Source organism: Xyrauchen texanus, chromosome 8 (assembly GCF_025860055.1).
Source record: "Xyrauchen texanus isolate HMW12.3.18 chromosome 8, RBS_HiC_50CHRs, whole genome shotgun sequence".
Classification (NCBI taxonomy): domain Eukaryota; kingdom Metazoa; phylum Chordata; class Actinopteri; order Cypriniformes; family Catostomidae; genus Xyrauchen; species Xyrauchen texanus.
Genome location: NC_068283.1, coordinates 40,265,626 through 40,278,892, shown reverse-complemented (window position 1 = coordinate 40,278,892; position 13,267 = coordinate 40,265,626). Strand labels below are relative to the sequence as shown.

Here is a 13,267-nt window from a genome sequence, read left to right as displayed (position 1 = left end):
GGGGTTGAGTGGATACAATGACACATGGGACGGAGAGGTGTTGCGACCTTGGTGTGCATTTGTACAGAGATGATTTCACCTCTAAAGAACTCCATTGTGGCAAAAAATGACCAAAAAAATGACTAAAACAGCAATTGCGAGTGGGGTGGCCAATGGGGTGGCCAGGCTTAGGGCCACGGTGGCCACGGCTACCCCTGGACACCCCCTAGCCCATGGAGAGCCATTGTTGGAGTTGTGCCTCTGTATTGTTGAGGGATTTCAGTCACTTTGAAAACAGTGTTACCCAATAGTTTATTTTTTGTATCTTTTGGTCACACTGGTTATTTATGGCAGGACTTCACAATGATCACGAAAATACTTTTAAATTTGTAAAAATGCATCTAAAGTAATGCACTTGCAATGAAAGTCTACAGGGCAAGGTATTGTACTGTATCCACTGTATGTTTCAAGAATATAGCTACTAAACTTTAAACATTACACGGGTTATTATGACACAAATGAATTTTAAAGGGACCGTTTAGAAAACGTTATAGCTCAAATAACACATTTTGCTATTGAAATATATTAATACCTGTGATTTAATAAAGAAATCAAGCTTTACATTTTTTTTTATCCTACGTAATGTCTTGGCACATAGACTTCCAATGTGAGTGCATCACTGTACATGTCATTTTTCTTGTTTTAACAAATCAACAGCATAATCCACAACATGCCACAGATTCTGTTCATTGATCTCAACTTGTACTAACCCAAAACATCCCAATGAGGATCATTTGACAATGTAGATTTTCTATTTTTCTTATATTCTTCCATTATACATATATTTACAGTACGGTGCAAAAGTCTTCGGCACATGAGATGCTTCACAAAAGCATTTATCTTGAGAGAGTTTTTATATCTTCAGCTTTAGTGTGTCAATAGGGAATATAAATGTTAGACTCACAAACATTATTTTTGCAAATAGAAAAGATTAGAATAGAAGAACAGGGAGCCCTTCAACAGATGTCATGTTCCCCACAGAGACCCCCACTGAACATCGGGTCAGTCTGAGATTACATTAAAGTGACAGAAGCAATTGAGAATAGATAGAAGAACTGGGACGAATTCTCCAAGCAGCTTGTATCATCCTATCTGCCAACAACCAAGACAAACTGTGTCCAGGTGTATCTAGAAGAATTGGGGCTGTTTTAAAGGTAAAGGTGGTCACACCGAATATTGATTTAGCTTTTTATGTTTACTGGACTTTGTATGACATTAAGTGATAAATGAAAACTATTTGTCATTATTTTTTAAGAAATCCTCACTATGCAACATTTTTCACAAGTGCCTAAAACTTTTGCACAGTACTGTGTATTAAATACACCGGTTAATTAGTCACAGCCATAGATTTGTTTCAATTCAGTTCTGCCTTAATACAATCTTCTAAAATAAACAGTAAATTCTGTTCTTTGTTAAGAGTGCCACCTAGTGGATCACGTTGAAGTCAGACAAACACAGATAGACAGATACACAAATAAACAGACAGAAAGATAAAAAGTGCAGACAGAAATATAGACAAAGGTAGACAGACAGACAGACAGGTAAACTGTAAGAGAGAAAGACAGACAGACAGACAGGTAAACTGTAAGAGAGAAAGACAGACAGACGGATACAATTGCAGACAGAGCACTGACAGACAGAAATACAAACACAGACAGATAGATGTGCAGACAGACAGATAAACATACAGAGAAATAGATAGACAGAGAAGGCAGATAGTACTGACAGACAGATAAACAAACAAAAAGATAGACATTGACAGATAGGGCAGACAGACAGATATTGCAGACAAACAGAAAGACATTGACAGATAGTGCAGAAAGATAGACAGACAGATAAACAGACAAAAAGATAGACATAGACAGATAGTGGAGACAGAAAGATGCAGACAGACAGACAGAAAGATACAGTGCAGACTGAAAGATGCAGACAGACAGACAGAAAGATACAGACAGACAGACAGACAGAAAGTGCAGACAGAAAGATACAGACAGACAGACAGAAAGTGCAGACTGAAAGATACAGACAGACAGACAGAAAGCGCAGACTGAAAGATGCAGACAGACAGACAGAAAGTGCAGACTGAAAGATGCAGACAGACAGTGCAGACAGACAGACAGAAAGTGCAGACAGAAAGATACAGACAGACAGAAAATGCAGACAGAAAGATACAGACAGACAGAAAGTGCAGACAGACAGACAGTGCAGACTGAAAGATACAGACAGACTGAAAGATACAGACAGACAGAAAGATACAGACAGACAGATAGTGCAGACAGACAGACAGATACAGACATACAGATACAGACAGACAGATAGTGCAGACAGACAGACAGAGTGCGCAGAAAGATAGACATAGACAGATACGGCAGACAGACAGAAAGATACAGACATAGACAGATAGGGCAGACATAAAGATACAGACAGACAGATTGTGCAGAAAGATAGACCGACAAATAGAGCAGATGGGCAGTGCAGACAGACAGAAAGATAGACATAGACAGATTGTGCAGACAGAAAGACCGATAGTGCAGACAGACAGCACTCTAGTTCACCAAAGTCATACACTAAACACTATTTACACAATATTAAAGTATAAAATTCTTTATTTATCATGTACTGAGGCACAAACATATGCAACAAAACTCTTCAAACATGTGCTATATCGTGGCTTCTGTAACACAAGAAGCTCTTAACAAATATACAAAGAAACAGACACATCATGCATCTGGTGTTCAGGATCAGAAAATGATTACATATGATGTCTTACACTGAATTAAAACTTCAATTGTTAATCATCTCTTATAAAAACAGCCAAACTTAAATATTAACTGGCATGACAAAGAAAACAATTTGAAAATGTTGTTCGAAAATTCCAGCAATAATCCCAATCAAAAACTGCTGTTTTAATGAAAACTGTAACAACTATAAACACTATGAAATACATGTCAAACAGCAACATGCAAATCAGAGCACTTACGACGAAACACTTCCTGACAGTTATAGTCTTTAAAGTGGCTTTAAAATGTTTAGCAGGAATAACAAAACGCATTGAAATAACACATCTGACCTCTGAAACTCGAGGTGCACCCCCCCCCACTGTTGTAAAAGTAATGGATCTGCTAGAGTTTCTGCATTTTATATGGCTGAGATTCAGTGGTCAACCATTTTCAAAGAATCTCATCAGTTGATATATACACAATAGTCTCTGGCTTTAAGGCATGTTGAGAAAAGGCACAAGTTTAAGGCACTTTCAGTTTAACACTGTAACTACTGAGGTGTCACAGGTACATACATACAGCAACCCTGATCGCCAGTAAGGAGCCGTAACTACTAGTTGGCCTGGTTCTTCTTCTTCAAAACATTGAGAAGGTTGTCAGACATCAGATAGGGTCGTTCTGGGCTGCCGTCATTTCTCTCCAGGTCCTCCACTGTGATAAATGGAGAATGTGAGAAGTGTTGAGGAACATACACATTGAATTATTTGGCCTATGCTTTAGATGAAGTTACAGATCATCCAAAACTGTACAGTTCACCCATGCTGTTCCAAGCACTTTTCTTTCTTCTGTGGAAAAAGAGAGATGTTATAACCTCAGTCACCATTCACTTTCATTAAAGGAAAAAAGCAACGAAAGCGAGTGGTGACTTTGCCAAACATCTCCTTTAGTGTTCCACAGAAGAGAGGAAAGTAGCTTGGGATTGAATATACATGAAGATGAGTAAATATTGACAGATTTGTCCTTTTTTTGGGTGGAACAGAATAAAGAAAAGTAACAAGAAACATTCTGAGATTTTAAATAATGTGCTAGACACAACACGGCAGACCTACACAACAAATGTCAGCGCTTGCACAGTATTTATTAAAGATAAAAAAGACGTTTACTGGATAGATTAGCACAGAAGCACCCATAAGAATGGAGTAAAGAGCCATAAATAAAGAGAGCTACAGTAGATAGGAGCACACCATTATAGAACCTATAAACCTCAAGGTAATAAGGTGTTTGTTTGTTTGTTTGTTTGAAATCAAGATTCAACCAATTTTAAAGTGCAATAAGAAGACATGGCTTACAGGTTTAAAAGTGCAGCATTAGATTTAAAGGCAGCATTACTGAGGCTTGGATGTTTAATCCATGACGAGCAAAAACAACAGTGGCAGAGCAGCTGGATAAACTATGGATTGACAGACACGGAGCGTGTTTACATGCACAATCTTTTTCTTGAGCGACCACTGGGACACACCATGATGATTCTGGTTGCCGCTGAAATGTTTTTTGGCTCCGGTCTCCATAAGAAGCAATGTAAAAACTACCAAAACGTGTGTTGCAGATGGGGAACAAGAAATGTTTGAAGTATTAAGAGTAAAAACGAGATAATCCTCAACTTGTGCAGATGTTGGCTGTCATAACAACTCAAAGTAATTAATGATATCAATGTAACCAACCACGGGCCATCGCTTCATATTATCTACACACTCAGGAGAGGCACTGTCAAACGACTCTGTAGTATCGGCACTATGGAGCTACAGTAAACTCATTTATTTTTTTACAAATTGAATATGCTAATTAATAATAATAGTCATGTCAAAAGACATGTCACATCGCGCCTAGGACACCAGAATCACTACACGATTTAAGAGCCCCCCCTATCTCCAAAATCCCAGTTTAACCCCTGTGTGCATGTAAACACACTCGATAGAAGACACTTGACACGTTGCACAAAAAGACATCTGACAGAACTGACAACTGAAACTCATACTACTTATCCATGATAACTAATTAGCATTTATGACTACGTAAACTTGAGACTAATCCATTTCCAATGTGAGGTTATACCACATCGTAGAACATTTTCAGCAGCATTACTGGTTCTAAAATCATCGTCCTGCTTTGTTCGGAGCCGCCAGCTGGATCGTCTCATCAAGTGAAGCAGGGCTTCAAGCCGCGCCGTCATCCAGGTCCTTCGTCAGAATGCTGTTGAGCGCTGCGGTCATGTAATACGGCCGCTCCGAAGAGCCGTCGTTACGCTCAAGGTCTTCACCTTTGTGTCGTGTTAGTGTGTTTAACAGTGTGAAGTGCAAGAGTGTGTTTTTGAGTGGTTAGATGTTTTGTGAAGTGTATGATAAAAAAATCTGGGGTGTGACATTTAGATTATGAGCAACAGATGTTGAACATGATGGAGTGGGTAGAAAAACCAAAGGGGGGAACAACAGAAAAAGAAATAACATTCAAAAGAGAGAGAAAAAGAAAGAATCAGGTTATTACAAGAGAGGAAAGATTTCCAGTCCCATAAAGACACCTTGAAATAGTTATGCAAGTACCATAGATTAGAAACACCTCAAACCAGAATATATAATTGAAACGCAGTGCAAATGATCAGTTTAAGCGCCATAAGAGGCTTAATGAGAACAAACCGAGCTGGCTTGATATTTTTTATGCACGTATTAATGCCAAGTACTCACCGAAGCAGAGGAAGAGTGTGTCCACGCACATGGCGTAAACGCTGAAGAACCCGTGGGCAATGAGGTAGGACCCCACTAACACCGTCTGAAAGAAAGAATGCAATATCAAGACAATTACACACTGTCAGCTAATTTTAAGACAAGCCTGGGTAGCTCAGCGAGTATTGACACTGACTACCACTCCTGGAGTCACAAGTTCGAATCCAGGGCGTGCTGAGTGACTCCAGCCAGGTCTCCAAAGCAACCAAATTGGCCCGGTTGCTAGGGAGGTTAGAGTCACATGGGGTAACCTCTTTGTGGTCACTATAATGTGGTTCTCACTCTCGGTGGGGCACGTGGCGAGATATGTGTGGATGCTGCGGAGAAATGCGCGAACCCTCCACACGCGCAACGTCTCCGCGGTAACACGCTTAACAAGCCATGTGAGGCAACTGAGATTCGGCCTCCGTCACCTGGATTGAGGCGAGTCACTACGCCACCAAGAGGACTTAAAGCACATTGGGAATTGGGCATTCCAAATTGGGGAGAAAGAAAAAGACAAGTACTGTAGTATTCATGCGTCTCAATGGCAGATTAAAGCAACTACAAAGCAAAAATGTACCAGCTAGGATTATTTGATCTATTGTATGTTAATGGCAATATCAGAATAAAGTTGTAAAGCATAAATTAATTGGTACCGATAGTTGCTTTTTTTGGCAAATTCTTCTTTTTTTTTTAGGATTCAACTGTTGGAATGGCTTGGTTCAACAGTATCAGTAACAACAGTCTCTGGATGTGAAATAAAAACATCACTGACACCTCGTGGGGATTTTCTGCATCTAAATCTTTCATCATTGACAATATTCATCTATTTTTATCCTCACTTCAATGAATATCTTTATATTTTGATTAGATAATCAAGTGTTCTAAGTTAAAGCGAGGATATACAAAGAAAAATGCGACTATATGGAAATGTGCCCCATCAGTACATACTGTATCTCCCAACTTCATATCTTGTGAGTAATAATAAACCTTATTCCTCACTAAACCTAATCTGGTGAAATACTGTATACAGGCTTTAAAAGACTTGGTAAATACTTTAGCCTCCAAAAACAGCCAAGTCCTTCAAGAGCAAGGATCATTTGAGACTTGTCAATTTGCCAACAGATGCTTCAATAAATAATCCAGGACTTTGAGAACAATGTTCCCCAAAGACAAATTGGAAGGATTTTGGGCATTTCACCCTCTACAGTGCACAATATAGTTAAAAGATTCAGGGAATCTGGTCAAATCTCGGTGCGTGAAAGGCCAGACGAAAACCACTTCTGGTTCCTCAGACGTCACTGTCTTAAAAACCGTCATTTATCTGTAATGGATATCATGAACATGGGCTTGGGATTACTTTAGTAAATCTTTGTTAGTCAACATCACTCGCTGCTGCATCCACAGATACAAGTTAAGACTATACTATGCAAAGCAGAAGCCGTACATCAACACTGTCCAGAAGCGCTGCCGAACTCTCTGGGCTCGGTTTCATCTTAGATGGAAAGTAGGACAGAGTAACTGTGTTTTTCGGTCTGATGAGTCCACATTTCAAAAAGTCTTTGAAAAACACTGCGGTCACCAAAGAAGAAAAGGGCCATCCAAGATGTTATTAGCATCAGGTCCAAAAGCCAGTGTCTGTATGGGCCAGGGGTGTGTCGCACATCTATGAGGAGACCATGAGTGCAGACAGATATGTACAAATTTTGGAGCAACATATACTGCTATCCAGCACCGTCATTTCCAGGGACATCCGAAACTTCAAACCATATACTGGCTGGATTACAGGTGCATGGCTGTGTGAGCAGAGAGTGCAGGTGCTAGATTGGCCAGCCTATAGTCCTGACCATCTCCAATAGAGAATGTGTGGCACATTATGGAGCGCACAATACGGCAACGAAGAATTTGTACAATTGTGCTGCTAAAGACCTGCATATAATGGATGAACGGGGGAAAATTCATCTTTCTAAACCTAACAGACTTGTGCTTTCAGTGCCCAAATGCTTAATAAGTGTTATTAGAACAAATTATGACGTTTCACAGTGGTAAAAACACAACTGTCCAACTTTTTTGAAAGTGTTGCAATCATCTGATTAGAAATTATTGTACATTTTAAAAAAATTAAAAAATATAAAAAATATTCACAAGGTAAAACATCATGTGATCTGTAGTTGTAGTGCTTTCAATATAATTTACAAATCACTCCTTTTTGTTTTTATTAGCATTTTTCATACTTTTTTGGAATTGGGGTTGTAAGATGATACATAATAACATCGGCATTGAATTATCCAACTACATTTATAATCTTGAGTGTGATCAAATTGCACAGTAGCTCAACTGATAAAATGTTGCTCTTGCAATGTAAAAGACCGGGGGTATGAGTCCAGAAGAGCACGCGAGCCGACACCTGAGACAAAAGTATTTTAACAAACCATTGATTCTGTTTAAATTTAACCAGTCACACTTATTCACCTACCAAAATAGGGACCCAGTAATAATGGAGACTTGGTGCAGTGCCCTTAAATGCATTTGTATGTCCAGAGAAGAAGAAGAAAGCGAATATACCTGGAGAAAAAGAGAGGGAATGAGATCAGAAAGATCTTCAGCTCGATGTATTCATGGTGAAATGTCTCCATATGTCTAATGTAAATAACCGTACTTCAAATATTGAATTCTCTCCAGTCTAAAGCAGCAACACGCACTTACCCACAAGACCCACAACGAGGAGTTTTCCGAGGAATAAGATAAAATCGGTGACCTTATCCAGGACTACCACCCTGTGAGAAGAGTTTAAAAGATGTTATGATATAATCAAGCAAATATTGTCTTGTTTACTGCAGTGCCAGTGTTTCACCCACCTCACTACATTTCTCATCAGGAGAAAGAAGGCATCTCGTGCAGACCTGCAGAAGTTCTTACCGTATATGGCCACCTGTGTGAGAGAAGACACTCACTCATAGAACAATACATCTTATTTTATTCTGCAGATGTTGTAAAGAGACATCTATATGGTTTATATCATAAAGCAGGTTTTTACAAAGTGTGGGCCATGCCATGAATTGCAAAGGGGTGCGACTTCCACTGAAACTCATTCAGGCATTGAAATTTTAGTTCGTACAGTTGCATGAATCTTTTTGTTGTTGTTGTTGTTGTTGTTGTTGTTCTGGACAGAAGAAAACTTTCAAACCTAATTTGTCAATATCTAATCTTAAAGGGAACTGGTTGTCAAGGCAACGCAGCCAGACATCAAAGCCTTGAGATCATAAGGATAGGTGCATTGATTTAATTTAGCCGTTCATTTCGGGGTGGTTTTCATGACCATTTCATGTTATTTGTACTCTGTAATTCAGTATTGTTCACCAAAACTACATAAATGCCTCCAAAAACCATCTACCCCATGTCTCTTTCCGTTTGCTGGTGATCAGTTGAGTTTTAAGGGCTTTTGTTTTACATTCAGAGTTGTCGTGAATGAGCACGTACCATAATGTAGGCGTTCCTGTTAATGAACTTGATGAACTTCTCCAGACACCAGAAGCAGCACTTCAGACAGCACAACAAGAACTTGGCAAATTTATTCTCTGCGGCTGTAGACACAAAATAAAGCAAAAGACAACTGAGCATTCACAGGAGTGATCAAATAGATCATCATGGACAGTGTGAGATATGTAAGGGTTATGTACAGTCTGCCGGTCATCACAAATGAAATTCAGATGCAAAGCAAGTATCAAGAGTCCTAGAGAGCCGTGTAAAAACATAGTGAATATGCTTTATTGAAATTAGAGTTAAACCAATAAATCGGTTTTTAGAGATTAATCGGTGCCCAGATTTGCTTTTTGGAACTATCGTAATCTGCAAAAATCTATGCCGATAGATGTTTTTTTTTATTATTATTATTATTATTTCTGTAGGATTCTATGGTTAAAACAGCTTGGTTCTGCCTTTAAAGGTGAAATAAAACAATTCCTCACAATGTGGCCTTCATGGTAAGGAAAGACTTCCATTTTATAAACTATCAGCCGATTTATTGGTTATTGTCCCTTTCTACCAATTTAGTTATCAGTATCTGCAAAATCCACCATCAACCACTAATTAAAATGTGTTCTCTTACCCTTGAGTTTGTGGTCAAGATACTCCAGCAGAACCCTGATAATCTGTACAATGGCAAGGAGGAGAGAACCAAACGCCAGAGAGCCCGTGTGATACCTGCACAGGGAAAAAATGCATTTCAAATAATGGTCTTTGGGACACGAACAACAAATATTTTGAAGATCCAAATATTAAAATGAATATTTTGGGTTCAATACAAGTTAAGCTCAATCGACAGAATTTGTGACCTAATATTGATTACAACAAAAAAAAACTTTTTTTGTACTGTACCTCAGTTTCCAAAAACAAAGTTAAGAACTTACAACTGAAGTGAATGAGGCTAATTTTTGGAGGGTTTAAAAAAGGCAGAAATGTGGAGCTTATAATTTTATAAAAGCCCTTATATTAATTCTTCTGTTAAAACTCATGTATTATTTACATTTATGCATTTGGCAGACACTTTTATCCAAAGTGACTTACAGAGCACTTATTACAGGGACAATAGTAAATAGTAAATAGTAAATCCAGAGAAACTGAACATTTGGAGTGGTCTCGTAATTTATTCCAGAGCTGTATATCTGGTTCTATACCTGAGGGATCTGCCCAGAGCGGCACTCAGTGGGAAGGCAGGTATGTCATCGGGTTTCTTAAAAGCCCAGTAGTAAGACGCGAAGGCTCCAGCCAGAGTCATCTGACCCAGAGCGGTCACAAAGTTGGCACACCAGAAGAACAAGAAGACGTTGTAGAATTGGAAGAAGATCAGGTACTTGTGATAGGCCGTTTCCCCACCATAGAAAACAAACAGGCACTCCGACTGCGGGCAGTCTCGCTTCATTTCAGAAAGCGTGTAGTTCTGCAGGGACAGAAGAAACGGGGATCATTCCATTTGGGAGTGTAAAACTAAGTAATAGTACGTTACGGCTACATTAATGCATATCATAATCACAAAGATCCAATCTTAGGGAACGTCATAGCTTAAAATGTTCAGTCTAAGGCCTCCATGTTTCTCACCATTGGGCCATTTATGAACATTTCTGTCCCAGACATGGTTCAGTAGCTTTCTGTCTATTTGGAAGAAAACAACTGTCCTCTCCTGAACCTAATAATTATTTTGCATCAAAGGTTCCTCAAACAATTTACAAAAGTTTTAGAGAGGGACTTATAGTATGTGTGAATACGGCTGCTCTTTCCATTTTTTTTAAATGTCTTCTTATGTTGGTCCCAAACTTGTATACATACCTCAGGTTTACAGGTTTCTCTGGAATGAGAACAATCGGTTTCGTTGAAAACTTTATACACAGGCTCACTGGATGTAGAGAGAAAGCTGATCAGGGCAATTAAGGGCAATCACTGGTGTGATCAATGCAGAATATATCTTAAATATCTTAAATAATTTAATTTATACTTTTTACCAGGTTACCAGGATTCTCTGGTGTAAAATTAAGCTATAACCCATAATATTGAAATTTAAATCACATTTCTAGATGATGGCTTTGATGCTAAACCTTTGAAAGTGAGGATGAGCATCACACTAGCCCATTTAGTTGTTTTGGTTTCATCTGGTTTTGCTAAAGCTGAAGTATTCTAAAATAATTGTATAAACAGTCTATCAAGTGAAAGACCAGATGTGACCTTAGCTGACACTATTTAAAGTGTCTGTTTGAGGTTGTTATTTCCTCAGTAAGGATACACTGCAGTGACGGCCCAGTACGCAATGACTACAGTCAGGAGAAAGAAGGTAAACATTGGGTAGAACAGTGATGACATCACATATCCAATGGCTCTAAAAGAAGTCAAATACAAAGACATTAAGGGTTATGTTGGGGTAGTCTCTTTACTGCTGATTCATAAGGAAAATATACTGCTATGAGAACTACCTGCTGGCCTCTTCCACGAGCTCAACAGCGATGCAGATTCTGTTCCTGAGGAAGATGAGGAGGAGGATGATGATGAGCTCCACGATAGCCAGGATGATGGCTGCAGAGAGACACATGATATAGTTCATTACTTATACATTTAAATGTCAAGTAAATTGCTATAAAATACCGTATCTACAACCACACAGCAAAACATAAAATCTATATTTTATTTGTGGCCAAGTTGAGAGTTTGAATGTGAATTCTTGGAAACATGTCCAGGTCACATTTAACCTTTGCAGAGCAAAACAAAGCCTATTTTAGCACCATTAAGATTTAAAGAATTGTGATATTACTGTGATTTCATAACAATTAAGAACATTTATCCCAGATGTTTTACTTGAATATTCTCAAATGGTATTTACTGTGGATAGACAGTACAATAGTAATGACTTCAATAAAATAGAAATCATCAGAAAAAAATTGGAATTATGCAATCCTCTGCCACAGCACCTCAGAAAACAGCGTCTCCTAATTTTCCTCACGTGCAACATCAATCCTTCTCTGTCATAGGTCATGAAGAGCTAACAAAACTTATCAAAACATCAAAAGCCACAACATGTATGTTAGATCCAATCCCAGCTAAGCTCTTAAAAGAGGTATTCCCTGTAATATCAGAACCTCTTCTTAATATTATTAACTCCTCACTATCCTTAGGGCATGTCCCAAGAAACTTTAAAATGCCAGATATCAAACTGCTTATTAAGAAGCCACAGTTTGATCCTGCAGAATTGGCTAACTATAGATTTAAGTCGAAAATACTAGAACAGGTAGTGTTCTCCCAACTACATTTATTTCTACAGAGAAATAATATATATGAACAATTTCAGTCAGGATTTAAGCCCCATCACAGTACAGAGAGAGCATTTATCATAGTTACAAATGACTTGCCATTGTCTTATCATCTGATCGCGGCTGCATTTCTCTTCTAGTGCTTTTAAATCTTAGTGCTGACTTGGACATGATAGATCATAACATTCTCTTGAATAGGCTAGAGAATTATGTTTGCATTTGTGGACCTGCATTAGCATGGTTTAGGTCCTATTTAACAAAGTGCTACCACTTGGTCTGTGTAAATGGGGAATTGTAAAATTTAGGATGGAGTGCCAGAGGGATCAGTTTTAGGGCCTCTGCTTTTCTCCTTATATATGCTTCCCCTGGGAGATATTATCAGGAATTGTGGAATAAGTTTCCACTGTTATGCCGATGATACCCAACTTTATATTTCTATATTTCACAATTCTCCAAACTAACAGAGGGTATAAATGAAATCAAAGATTGGATGGCCAGAAATTTCCTTCCACTCAATTCTGACAAAACAGAGGTAATAATTATTGGACCACAAATCTCTAAAAAAAAGCCACTAAAATATAATTTAACTCTCAATGGATGTACTGTTACATCATCCTCTACAGTGAAGAACTTGGGTGTTATATTTGATACCAATCTGTCCTTTGAAAATCAAATTACCAATGTTTGTAGAACAGCATTTTTCCACCTCAGATATATTGATAAGTTACGACATTCTCTCTGTTGCTGATGCTGAAAAACGAATTCATGACCTCAAGACTAGATTATTGTAATGCATTACTGGGAGGATGTCCAGCAAGATCAATACATAAACTTCAATTAGTTCAAAATGTAGCAGCCAGAGTGATGACTATAACAAAGAAATATGATCATATTAGCCCCATTTTATCATCGTTACATCGAATACCTGTTAAATTCCATATTAGTTTTTAAATTC

General features: G+C 38.4%; 1 protein-coding gene across 2 annotated transcripts in view; it reads right to left on the bottom strand.

Moving 5' to 3' along the window:
* Positions 1-2,627: 2,627 nt before the first annotated feature.
* The window catches only part of LOC127647844 (choline transporter-like protein 2), a 28,485-nt gene continuing 17,845 nt past the window's right edge, over positions 2,628-13,267 (bottom strand). For both annotated transcript variants that reach the window (XM_052132335.1, XM_052132334.1), the window contains exons 12-22: positions 11,482-11,581; positions 11,295-11,387; positions 10,844-10,928; positions 10,195-10,457; positions 9,627-9,721; positions 8,999-9,102; positions 8,377-8,450; positions 8,225-8,295; positions 7,995-8,083; positions 5,498-5,582; positions 2,628-3,470 (exon numbers count right to left, since the gene is read on the bottom strand). In XM_052132335.1, the coding sequence (XP_051988295.1) occupies positions 3,373-3,470; positions 5,498-5,582; positions 7,995-8,083; positions 8,225-8,295; positions 8,377-8,450; positions 8,999-9,102; positions 9,627-9,721; positions 10,195-10,457; positions 10,844-10,928; positions 11,295-11,387; positions 11,482-11,581 (1,157 nt within the window). In that variant the 3' untranslated portion in view covers positions 2,628-3,372. The remainder of the gene's footprint in view (positions 3,471-5,497; positions 5,583-7,994; positions 8,084-8,224; positions 8,296-8,376; positions 8,451-8,998; positions 9,103-9,626; positions 9,722-10,194; positions 10,458-10,843; positions 10,929-11,294; positions 11,388-11,481; positions 11,582-13,267) is intronic.